Source organism: Thalia democratica, chromosome 2, assembly GCF_965202585.1.
Source record: "Thalia democratica chromosome 2, ktThaDemo2.hap1.1, whole genome shotgun sequence".
NCBI lineage: Eukaryota > Metazoa > Chordata > Thaliacea > Salpida > Salpidae > Thalia > Thalia democratica.
In genome coordinates, this window is record NC_139166.1 from 57,108,578 (window position 1) to 57,122,230 (window position 13,653).

At 24.0% G+C, this 13,653-nt stretch overlaps 1 protein-coding gene across 1 annotated transcript; it reads right to left on the minus strand.

Moving 5' to 3' along the window:
- Nucleotides 1-1,830: 1,830 nt before the first annotated feature.
- On the minus strand, nucleotides 1,831-9,500 carry LOC145828773 (uncharacterized). Its single transcript, XM_082936523.1, has 8 exons — nucleotides 9,368-9,500; nucleotides 8,798-8,940; nucleotides 6,620-6,733; nucleotides 5,578-5,691; nucleotides 4,811-4,963; nucleotides 2,937-3,145; nucleotides 2,444-2,595; nucleotides 1,831-2,014 (listed from the first exon to the last, which is right to left on the minus strand). Exons 1-8 carry the CDS (start codon nucleotides 9,487-9,489, stop codon nucleotides 1,831-1,833), a joined length of 1,191 nt encoding a protein of 396 aa, XP_082792649.1. The 5' UTR covers nucleotides 9,490-9,500.
- Nucleotides 9,501-13,653: the final 4,153 nt, after the last annotated feature.

Consider the following 13,653-nt stretch of genomic DNA (forward strand, 5'->3'; position numbering starts at 1 on the left):
TGTACAATTGGAGATTAGTGACTTTGGAATTGTTGAATATTTTGGTTGTGAAAATTTTAGTTTATTCAGTTTGTGCCTTGTACAAGTTTTATGTTTATTTTATCACTGTAATTTGTTTTTTCTTTTTATGTTAATGTCTTTCAGTTTCAGTGGCTTGGGTTTTAATGCCTAGGTCCTTCGCTTGACAATAAACTTTATTAATAATATAATTCAAAACTAGTCTTTAAAGTCAATAAACTCCACTAATTATCTCTACTTTCATTAGATTCTTTATAAACTATTTACATTCAAATGAATAATTGTATGTCGTTTCGAAATCGGCAAGCATTAGAGCATTTCGTCTTATTAGATAGAATAGAAAAATAATTTTTAGTCTATTTATTCGAGAAATTAAAAATTTACATAATTATCGTTCAATATTACTTTTTACAATTCTTTGAAAATAAATTATTATTTTTCAAATTTTTTTTACTTTTAAGAATTTTTGATAAAAATTTAACTACATTTATTTAATTTATACTACTCATATAATCTCGATGTTAAATGATACCAAACTTGACTGAAACAATTTATTTATAAATATTTCTGATAATAAGCAAGACAACAAAATAAAACAATACAGAATTGAAAGTTTGTCTCGAGCTAAAATATTTTAAAACAGGAAATGAATTAATAAACTAATTTTTATTAATTGAGTTAACTCTAAGTAAAACAATTAAACTTATGTCAAACAGTTTTTTTTTGCTTAAAAGTAGTAGATTAATTTAGATGAATTTAAACAAACCTAGATTGTTTGTACTAAAATATATAGTAATATTGTTTAAAAACTACTTCAGAAGATATATACAACATTTACTTCAATCATACGAAGTGAATAGAGTTTAATAAAAATGATTAATTCACGAATAAAATAGTGATTTGGTTAAAACAAAAAGAACTATTAAGCAGAATATTCATGATTTGCGATTAATATAAGGAATAATTTCAAAAGACAAAGTTTGATATGAAGGATATATATATAAAATATCAAGTGAATATATGTAATTTTTATACTAAAGACAAACTTACACAACTTTTTCTGCTTTTGCACTTGCTCAAAAGTTTTATTCATATTTACAGATATTAATTTATACTTTATCAAAGAAAGACAACGTACTTAACTGCAGCTGCTACATAATAATTACTTGAATTATTTCTATACTTAGAATTAACAAATGCATTTTGTATACAAGTAAAAAAATAGCGTTATAAAATATTATATATAACAAATATTTCACTTTTTCTATTAAATAGACTCAATAAAACTGCTTTAAACCTTCAGTACTTATATCAATTGAAAAACTGTACAATAAGATTTATAAAATTTGATAAAAAATTTACAAATGATAATATATGAGGTAAATTATTTACGAATAAAAATCAAAAAACATTATGGAGTGAAATAGCACAGATTATTTAAAGAGTATTTCTAAGTTTATAGACAGTTACATTTGTTAACTTTAACATTATTTGTGACAAATTATATATATATATATATATATAAATGTTTCAAAATTTATCAATTACTTGTTTCTTTAATGACTTGCTTAAAAACAACTTAATAATATTTAAGGTGATTACAAACATTAAATGATGAGCTAAAACATACACCACTGATACAAAACTGTTTTTTAAATAAATAATATTACGTGAGGTAAAACAATTACGTGTAAAAACTAGCAATTAATTATTGGAACGAAATATCATAAATGTTTTACAAGTTTGGCTAAGCACATAGATGATTAAAAAATAATTGATTAAAAATGATTATACATAACTTATAGATACATACTAAGCACTAGGAATATCTTTCATAACTTGTTTCAATGCAATCAAAGCAGTTTTATAATCGTTGATGTTGTTGTAAACATTGCAAGACAGTCTAATGTATGTTTGATCGTTGAACTGTGTAAAACACATTTGCACTTTATATTTGTCCCAAAACCATTCTGTTAATCTGTCTGCATTTGTGAGGCTGAATAGATATATTTTATATAAATAAATTATCATATCTAAATAATTTACAAATTCTAGTTTTAAGTTTGCTTTTATTTACTTTTTTTTTAAAGTATGCGGTTAAGATTAGTAAAAACTATTACAATTAGAATTTTATTCAATTTTTAACTAAAAAACTTTTAACTCAAGTAATTTTAAAATACCTTATGATTAATCTCAATTTAAATGCATACAAAAATAATTGAACTAATAAAAACTACATATTCTTATTATTAATAAAACTGTTTATTTTATTTTTAAAATTAGGTTGCTAAGTGTGCACATATTATGCAAAATATTTCACATAAAGTTTTAATTGATATTTTACTTATGTTTTTAAAATAATCTTAAAACTAAAATAATTTTTGCTCATCTAAAATAAATATATTCAGTACAAAAGATAACAAACTTGAGTTGTTTATAGTGAAAAGGGGATTTGAACACGCGCATTCTCAAACACTTCATGCTAGTTGGTATCTCCAACTCAGCAACATTGAGTTCCTTCATCAGCATTTCTGACACTTGGTTCAATAAATTGAACGTGTACTTTCCTACCTTTCCCTGATAATACAATTTTACATATGTAAATTCTTACAACTCAAAATAAATATTGTTGAAAATAAAAAAATAAACATCTATTTCATTTACTTTTTATGATTCTGGATAGAAACTTGCTACCATTTATATTTATTTTAATGTAGTAGTTTGTTAATTTTAACATTTATAAAAAGTGCCTACTAGTTGTAAGTGTTTAATCATCTATTCCACCACCACCAAAACAACACTATATCTGAAACTTTTTTCATGGATTATTTTTTACACAAAAATGTTTGGCGTACATAAACAAAAAACATAACCAAAGCATCAATGTTCAAAAAATAATAAAAAATAAAAATTCTCACCAAACCGCCCAGCTCGTTCAAGTAATCGATCGAACGCTGAAGAGTGAACATCGACGTGATGTCAGTGGTCCCCTGGTAACAATACTGCTCCCACAGGTTGCCGTGGGCGAAGTTGCTGGTGACAACCGGGTGTACGGTGCCCTCGTGTGACGGGTTCACGAACAGGAAGGCGCAGTGGCGCGTCGCGTACGCCCACTTGTGGAAGTTTCCTGAAAAAAAAGTTTTATTTATTGATTTTTTTTTAAAGAAACAAGCAGTCATAATGCTGTAAAAATCGTTTTATTTATTAAATAAGGACGTTTAAAAAAATTTATAAAAATTAAAAAAGTGAACAATGCAAATAACATTTACATACCCCACAATTGAATTTAAATCTAAAAATCGTATAAGAATCTAAATTATAATTTAGGTAAAACGGAAATTATTAACACGGTAATTAACAAATGTATAAATCATGATTAATACACAAACGCAAAAAGCGTATAAAAATCTATACTATAATTATGATAGTTATATAACATAACATTAATAGATATTAATACTGTTGTAATCAAGATGGAGTTATGTGTAATAGTCATCTGTAAACTTTAGTGGCTTTTTAAATAATTTTATTAGGCTAAAAGTAGAAAAAAAGATTTCTTAGGTACGCACTGCCGGTTAGCGCTGTGTTCAAAATTCGTGCCTAAGCGGCAAGTTAGTATACTCAATTCTAGTTTTGTGTGCACAGATTTCAATTACCATGAAAACCACTGGTTAAGTTAATTGAGTACTATAAAAATTAAATGATTAAAAAGAACATGGTATATAGAAGGTCTTTTTAGTTATCGAGCTTCACAATAATTGAATACATAATTACTAAGGGTTTAAATTATACTGCTGCTTAAAATATAACTAATAGTCAAAATTTCTTAAGTATTTGTTTAGTAACAAGCATTGTTTTTTTTCAATCCGGAAGTAAACATTAAAAAAAAGCTTTAACATAAACTAAGATAAATAGAATTAAGTTGCTGTATTTAAAAATAACTTAATTATATTTGATAAACTTTTTTTATCATGATTTTATAACATGAATTTCTGCAGTATAAATCTGCTAAAAAAATGATTTTTTTTTGAACATAAATGTTTTTTAAATAGTTTAAAACTTACTACAGCTAAATTTGAACTAAAATCAAGCATAAGTTCTGGAAAAGACGTTAAAAGGTATCCAAGTGGTATTCCGAAAGATTTTTTCGTGCACCAGTTCCTTAGATTTTTGTAGTTCAATAAACAATAACTTAATAAGTACACTCAAGACTTTTGCTTGTAAGAACTTTAAAAAAAAAAGATTACTAAAATATAAAAAACAAAGTTTAGAGTATATAATTTAAAAACAACAATACAAAACAGTCAAGTACTAAAAAAGTGTCTTACTTAAACTAATCATCAAGTTCTTTCAGATCAATATTAGTATACCCGGGATATCATCAAATAATAGAGGTTATTATTCTCTAATATAACATTAGGTTAATAACAAAATTAACCTAATTATAAAAAACTTTAAAATTATGTTTAAAAAGTTGTCTAAAATTGAAACCAACCTACATAGAAATTAATATATAATTCATTTAAATTGATATTAACATAATGGAGGCCTAATAATATGGTAAGACAATATTAAATATAAAATAAAACCTAGAAAACTTCAACTATCCTACATAGATATCAGGATTTATATTTTTGCTATCAATACTAATATGTCATGATAAAAATATATAAAGTATATACTAATCAAATCTAATAATAGTCAAGATCTAATTCTTTCAGATCAATATTAATATTTCCAGGAGCTTATTTATACAAACAGAGATTATTATATTACACAAACAAATACAAACCAACATAGAAGTCGGGATCCAGTTCTTTCAGATCGATATTAATGTGTCCTGGAGCGTGCGCCCCATCCACATGAACTAATATATTGTTCCGCCTCATCAACAAGATCAGATCTTTCACCGGCATCTTCAGTGCCGACGCGCTTGTTATGTGATCTTTGAAAAGATTTCAATGTTTAAATAGAAATCTAAAATAGTCATAAACAACAGTAAAAATAGTGAAACTTAATAAAATGAATCTCTAAGTTTTCGAAGTCATAAGTTAAACGTCGAAAAAATGCTGTATTCAGGTGTACTAGTTATGTATTCTTTAAAAATTATAAACTATTAAATAACATAAAAAAATATATATAAACTAAATTTCAAAGTTAGTGGTGCAAGTCTAACTATAAGAATCTTAATCTATAATTATTTCTAATACGTACTTGAATTAGATAAATAACAAACAAAAAGCAATAGTTATATGATGTTTAAAAAAACTGTGTTCACAGTAAAGTTTAGTACTATTTCAAGAAGTAATAGAATTTAGTTGTAAATAGTACACTTTAAAGTATACATACAATTTAAGTTTAATACCCTTATATCTAAAACAAAGATCCACCATATAGATGATAATACAAGTCTTAAAATATATCAAAATATAAAGATATCTAAGTTTAAAGATTTTATTGGAAATGATCACATGATTAAGAATGCTTAAAGATTTATTTTTATTGCATTGAAATGATTAAGTTTTCTACTATACCATGTAATAAAATTAAAATCCAAACCAATAACAGCTAGTTTTATGTTGGGATACTTTTCAACAGCTTCTTTGTAACTTTGTATAATTTCACTTTCATCTTTTATTTGAAATTTAATTTCAACCCATCTAATAGTAACTCCTAAGAAATTATTCATAAAAGTTTTTTTAAATAAAATGCACAACAGGTCAAAAACTTGCTATAATTATGATAAACAAATCATAATTTTCAAAAATTTGGTTAAAACAGATTAAACAGAGAAATTTATTTAACATGAAGATTATAGCCTGTAAAAATATTTACAACAAGTTCTCAAAATATACCAATTTTCACCGCAGAGCGGATTTTCAAACTGCAATTCTGCAAGAAAAATATATAAAAAGACAAAATTTGCAAAAATTGGTGTTATTGCAATATTTAAAGTTGATGAAAAATTATTTTAAAAAATGCTGTATTTAATGCTATATAACGGTTAATAAGGTTAATGTTTAAAACTACATTAATGTTGAGGTGAAGTTTTTTAAAATTATTTGAATAAAGTAAAAATTATTAGAAGTTATTTAAAATTTAGGTTGTTATGGCTTGGTTTATAATTGTATGATTATGCAGTATAAAATGTATGACAGAAAAGTAAATTGTATTGAGAAACACTGTGTAACTTTAAAAAAAACTAGGTTGACAATTTTCATACTAATTTATATCTCAAAAGCAAATAATACTAATTTTCATACTTATTCATGAATAAAATATATAGGTGTATTTGTTATTGAATAATATTTTTAACTACAATGTTAAGTTATTGGTCTTAAACCAGTATAGACAAACAAAATCAAAAAACACTATAAACAAGTAATTTGAAACTTATGTTTTTTAGTTTTTTATTTTTTAGCTTCATAAAATAGTCTAGCCTATTATCTGTATAAATTCAAATTTAACTGTTTAAAAAAAATAGTTTGATAAATTTGTGAGAACTAGTATAAGTTTAATTTTATCAAGTATGGTATTTTTGTATCAGTTATTCTTAGTAGCAAATATAAAGTGAAAGTAAATAGTTTTTTATGAAATAAACCTTTCAGATTACAAAGTTCTTCAGCAGTGGTAACTACAGATTTGTAAGAATGAGTTGTCAGTAAAATTTCATCCGATTCTTTCCATTTGATTGATTTCAACACACAGTTAGTACCTATAAATAAATTTATATTTTAATATTCTATGGATTATTGTATAAAAATATTTCTAGTTAAACTGTTTTTTATTTTAAGTTTTAATTGAGTTATAAAGCTTTGGCTAGTTGTTATATTGATACTTTTTAGGGTAAGGTAAAAACTAAAGTGGAACAATTATAATCTTTTAATCAAAAAACGTTTAATTTTTTTTAATTATATAAAAAACTTGGTTTACAACAAAAATCTTGGTATAATTTAAATTTAAAGCTTTTAAAACTATATAAAATTAATATAAAATTTATTTTTAAATCATTTAACATAGTTTTTCATTAAAAAAAAATGTTAACTGCTTTTAGTGTAAACAATAAAGAAAAAAATAAGTAACAAATTAAATGAATACTTTTTCGTTAATCTTAGTATACGAGCAACAAGGTTAAACTTTCTAATTGAAAAAAAAAACATGGTTGCCATTTACTCACAAAAGTTTTTCTCAAGTTTTTGTATAAAACAACTTCTATTACCTTTTGTTGACTTTTATGACTAAGTAGCCACAGTACTAGCTTTAAATAATTTGTATGTTATGAAATGAAAATTACTTTGTTTTGTCAAAAAAATAATAAAAATATGTATCGTAAATGAAAGCTTAGGTACAGCTTGCTAGAACTAGTAAAATAGAACTAGCTTGATAGAATATAAAAACATAGAAAAGTAAGTTTAAAAATCCACAATTTCCACAAATTTATAAAAATTCTTCTTAAAAACTTTGTAAAATTTTGAAATCAATATTTTCATCAAGTATATGATACATCTTTTGTTAAAAAATAGCTGACAAACAACAAGTTTAATAAAACTATTGAAAAAATGCTATGTTTAAAAAGTTTTTATTAAAAACAATAAATACTACAGTCAATAAATAATTTACAGATCCTAAACTAAATAGACACTTTTTATATTAAATATATGGTAAAATTGTTTTAAAAGTTCATATTATTGACCAACAAAGTGGCAAATAATCTATTCATTTAAATTATACATAACTAATTACTAAAAGCACTTTTGTAGAAAATTATTTCAAAACTTTTACATACTATACATTTTAAAAGCTTTGACTAGGAAAATAAAAACTTTAAGTTATTTAAAACATTTAGTTTTGATAAAAATTATAACTTAAAACTTCATTTTTTAAAGTCAATAACAAAAGAAGACAAAAGCTTTATAAATAAACATAATAAATTTATCCAACTTAAAATGGTATTGCAGTATACAAAAAAATAAAAAAATTAAAATTAAAAAAAAGTTCTATTTACTTCTAAATATACTAAATATAATGAATGATATAGTGTACTACATACATAATAAACTAAAATGTAAAATAATAGTTTTTAACAAGTTATTATCATTATACTATTAGAAGCTTTCCTATTAAGAATTTTGTTTTTTTCTACACAAACTTACAAAGTAAATGGGCTTACAAAATTATGCAATGTAAAAAAAAAGAAAAAATATAAGACACATTAAACTTACAATTATAATTTAAAAAAAAATTAGCTTTTTTACTGGATTACTAACAAATTCAATGTTTTTTATCAAAAACTTGATAAGCAATCAACAGAAAAAACAGAACACTTAGAAAGAAAAAACTTAATTGTAAGTGATAATTAACATCATTCAATCTGCAGAATATAATAACAAACAAGTGGTTTTCAACATATCAAGAGCGTTTTTTGAAGTGAAAGATTTATATTAGAATATGTTTAGTTTTTAAAAGATTTTTTTTTGATTTCAGGAGTTCTTTTATAACCTTTTTCAAACTAACTATAACTTTTTTATTTGACTTACAGTGTTTTCAATAACTATTTAGTAAAAATACTAATGGTGCTTGGAATAAAATGATTTATTTTTAAGCAAAATATGACTTAAATTAATTAAAAACAGTTATGTTAATATTTTATATATGAACTAAAGTAAAAAAATAAAATAGTTCCAATAGTACAATTACAAATTTACTTATCAGTAAGATAAATTCAAATAAAATTAAGTTGTACTCATTTTAATATAAGTCTTTATAAAAATCAGCTTACCATATGTAGCATTATTGACAATGAAGACATCTTTTTGGTTGCAATTCAAGAAATCTGCAGCTTTTTTGCAGTTTACCTGATACAATTCCTTCTGAGTTTTTCTGAACCAAACATCTGGCTGTTCTTCCTGTTCTTGTAACAACCTGTATAAATTTGTGTCATTTTCAAGGAAAAAAATTAGCAAATTACTTTGGGTTTTGTATATCATGAATATATTAAATTTTAGAACAAGTTTAGTATAGCTTGTTGACTATTGTACAAAAAGGTTAACTTAATCCAGGAATTATAAGTTTCTTATATTAAAAATAAATTGTTTTATTTTATATGAAACTATAAAAACTTGCAAAAATGTTACAGTAAATGTAAACAAGAGTAACAAATATTCTAGAATTGTATAATATATTCAAAAAACTAAACTGTTTAAACTTTTTTCACCATTTTGAAAGCTTATTTTAGTAATGAAATTTTTAACTCAAAAAAAACTATCTTAAAATATTATACTCTATAACTCTAGATACTATAAAAACGTCACAACAATCACCAATACTAAAAAAAAAATCTATGTCTAACATTTCTCTCTGCTTCAATACTTCATTTGGAGCTAACCCATAAGATCCATGATTAATCATTGCCCACTCTTCTTTCTGCCTGAATGATTTTCGAATCTCTTCACCTCCAAACTCAAACTCCATTTAGTTAGCTAGTATTATAATACAGGATCCTACCAATAAAATAACATCTTTAAATTTGAAAAACTTATTACAATTATATGCAAAGCTTTTTTAGCGTCATCTGATGTTGTAAATTATGTTTAAAAGTAAATACATATATTTATAAACTTATTTGTAGTTATTTTTAGGTATAATTCTATAAAATATTTATTTATTTTTCAATTATACTTTATTCGTACACGTTATTTTATGGGCATAGTGGATCCAACATTTGTTTTTTACAAAAGTTAACACTGGTTTTTATTTAAAACCTTTAGAGTAGGGCTTGGCAGGTAGTTGGTGCTCATTGCCAACTTTTAATTTTCAGGGGCTACATTTTTAGTTTTAGTGACATTTGAATAATTTTTCACACTAGATACTGTTTTAATTTTATTCACTTTATTATTTTAACCAACTTATAGCTACACAAAGAATGCCTATTTAAACTATAAACATTTATTAGAATACTTACATTGGCTAATATACTGAAGTTTTAATAAGCTATGTATTTTTTTATGCACTTAATAAGTTAAATTTAGTACTTTTGTTATTTTACTTACAACCTAACACTCTATAAAAACCTAGCTTAAAAACACTTATGGTACACTTTTATACATTTATTATATTACTAAGCCTTTTTTTTTTAATTTTAAATATATTTATTTAAAAAAATAATTTTTGGGTCTTAAATAGTTACACTTATTAGAAAGTTCAGTAATTAGTTAATCAAATCAAACTAATACCTATTTCTATTTTAGAAAGCTAAAACAAATTCTTTAACATAATTAATTCTTGAATACTTTAGTAAAATACCTTATTAGTATTTAATTAGTGTTTTACATGGTTGCCACTTAAAAAGCAAAAATATCTGAGTTATTTCAAACCAGCCTAAGTTTGTTATGAGTTGAAAAAGCTAAAGAACTTGCTGTTCATCAAGCTTAAATACATAATTAAAATACCATCATTACATTAAGTATACAATATGCAAGGAGACAAATAAAAATTACATTTAGTAAACTACACTACAGTCATAAAATAAAATTCTGAGAATTCGAAGATGTGTTCAAAGCATTTGAAATAAAAGTTTCACACACCCCTTAAATTTTTTTTCAATGTCTTAAACAGTTTAACCTAGTCTGAGTTTTTTAATTTTTTAAACTAGCCTGTTGTATAAAAACCCTTTTTTAAATAAATTCACAATATAAAGAAATAACGCAGTTTATTAACAGTTAATCAAATATATAGCTTTAAATTAATAATAGATTTATAAGTCCGCTTGAATGGACAGTTAAGTTTCTTAAACATTTTTAACAAAAGCATAAAAGTTTATTAAGTCATTAATGAAGTAGAAAAACTTGTTTTTTATTAAGCATCATAGGGATTCTTTATCTGTAATAAAAATACTGAACTTAAAAAGAGTAAATGTAAAATATAAAACAAGCACCTAAGACTAAAAAAACGCTAGTTAGGAGTTATTGCAAAATACAAAAAAAATTGCTAAAGTTAGTTCCAATAAAGCACATGATTATTTTCAGTAACTACAGACTGATCAGAATAAATTGTTAAAGCAAGTTATAAAATAGCCAAATTTATCATTAAAAAGAAGATACTGTTAAGATTTTTTTTTATGTTGGTGGTAGTAAATTTTTTTGTTCACTTCTACAATAACAACAAGAAGTAGCGTTTAGGAAATGCCTGAAGATTATAAAGCTGCATAAATCAAATCAAAACTTTAATCAATATGTTAAGATGAGAGCATTGATACAACAAATATTGCTCATCTGAGATTTTTTATAAGAGGTCTTTTTACTAACTTTGACATTTTAAAAGAACTTCTAGGTTTAGTTCTAATGCAAAGCACAGTTGGTAGATACATTTTAAAAGCAAAGATGCAATGCACCAATATACATTTTTTAAAAGTACAATTTTTTTCTTCTATTTTTAGTATAAAATGAAATTAAAGGTAAAAAAAACTGTCTTAAAGAACATATCAATACTAAAAATATACTGTTAAGCTACTTTAAATGTGGTTTTTAATAAAAAATACTTTTATGTTAGATTTTTTGTGTCAAATCAAAATTTCATTACCTAACATGTAAAAATTGTTTGAAATCCAAAATTCTTCAATAATTCTAAAATTCAAATCTTTTCCAGATTTAAAAGCATAAACTGTCAAGTTTTTTTCCTGGGTTCAAACTTTTTGGCAAAACTGATTATTCAAATTTATATCTATACAATAGTTTGGAATTATTTCAATATTTGAATTATACCAACTGCAAGACTTAAAATTTAACTTACATTATAATTCAAACTAACACTATGAATTAAATTAAACATACATCATAAGTTTAATTTACTACTTTTCAAAGCAAAAAAGCCAGCCTGAGTGACTGAAATGAGATTTAAAAATATTAAAAGACATTTTCGTAAACAAAATGCAATTCAAGCTAAAATTTGAAAAATGACTAAACTAGCTTTAGATTTGAAGTTTTTAAACTGTCATAGTTTGAGTGTGTGGCAATTTTTAGTTGTTTATTTGCCAAAAAACATTGTTCAAAAAATGAAAACGTATACCATAAATTAAAAACTGTTTTAATTTAAGACCTAAATATTGTTTTAAATTTGTCTGTACACACTTAAATATTACTTGTAGAAGCTATAAACATTATGTAATAAATTAGACTAAATTAAAAAAAAAGTTATTAACTTCCCCCCTATGCCCTTGAGCCATAATTGGCAGGAGTTTGATGGTCACCTACCAAACTTGAATAACAAAAATCTTTGCTGGCCTACAACGTTAGCATTCTTTTTACTATTCATTACATAATCAGTGTTTATCTAATGTAAATTCCAGATCAAAAAATACCTAGTGTAAATTTATCTTCTTTCAACTATGCATAAGAACTTTTTTTGTTTTGGTTATAAACACCAGATTTTTGAGTTTTAACAATTTCTTGTTTAGCTGGTTAGATTTACATGCTTATTAGTTATAATTTTTTTATAATATTTTTATTCTTGTTTTTTTTTTAATTTAGTTTTTTTTAATGGTTTTGTTTTTCTACTATCATTCTTATCCTTAACCCTGACCGTTAGAAATTTTTTAAATTAATATCTTATTTTATTTTAAATAAAAAATGTTTATCATTTCTTATTGGTCTTTTACTATACATATCTTTTACAATTGGTCAGTATTTTTTTTTTTGAAAATTGACCATTCTTGCAAAAATAACCCCTAAAAAAGTATATTTGTGCAGAAGTGACCCCTTAGTGCAAAATTGACTTATTTTGTTATGAAAAATACAAATTAGTTGCATCTTTTTGACGCATTAATTCAATACCATCAAGTAACACAATTCATAAAACTGTCAAATTTGAACTGTAATTTCCTCTCGTACCTTTATTTTTTAATACAAGAAAAAAGTAGCACTAATAGTAAGACTAACAAGTCAATGGTTAGGATTAGTTATTATTTCAGTTAGTTAAACAAATTTCTTTTAAAACATAGACAGATTTAGTTTTATTTTCAGTTAAAAGGTAATATTTTTTCTTAGTAGTTTTAAAGATAGGGCAGGTGGAATAACATGTGATGAGCTCAAACTCACTCGCTTGACCTTCAGAAAACGTTCATCATTGCAGAGGGGAGAGTAAGTATTTCTGATGTTTTTCTACCTTTAAAAATATATATGTATATATAAATGAAGACACTTTAGCACAAAGAGTTATTTTAGCAGGAGAATAAAATAAATGAAAATAACAAAAATTACCAACCATGGGTAAAGGTTAGGGGTAACAGTGATAGTAAATAAAATCTTAATTTTAATCTGGTCTTATTCATTTTAATAAGTCTTATTGTGCAATAGTTATTTGTAGTAATATTTACTCTGACAAAACTTTTAATTTAGGGGCTCTCCCTAATTTGTACTGCTTTAATTCAAGTAATGAGATAACTTTAGTGATAAAGTAAGGTAACTATTTCTTTTGATATAACAACTTCAACGCATAAATATTTCTTTACTAAATGTATGTGAAGCATATTTTATACAGAATCTTATTGGTAAATTACTAAGCTTAATTATTAAATGTTTTTTTAATGTTAGGGCATATTAGGTCGGTGGCGGTACTAGAAACAATAAAAAAATGGGATAT

Coding starts and splice junctions, on each gene's coding strand:
- LOC145828773 (XM_082936523.1), bottom strand. CDS start 9,489: ATGGAGTTTGAGTTTGGAGGTGAAGAGATTCGAAAATCATTCAGGCAG. Junction 5,692..6,619: donor AGAACTTTGTAATCTGAAAG/GTTTATTTCATA, acceptor ATAATTTCTTAG/GAGTTACTATTAGATGGGTT. Junction 2,015..2,443: donor TTTCACTATAAACAACTCAA/GTTTGTTATCTT, acceptor ATATCTATTCAG/CCTCACAAATGCAGACAGAT.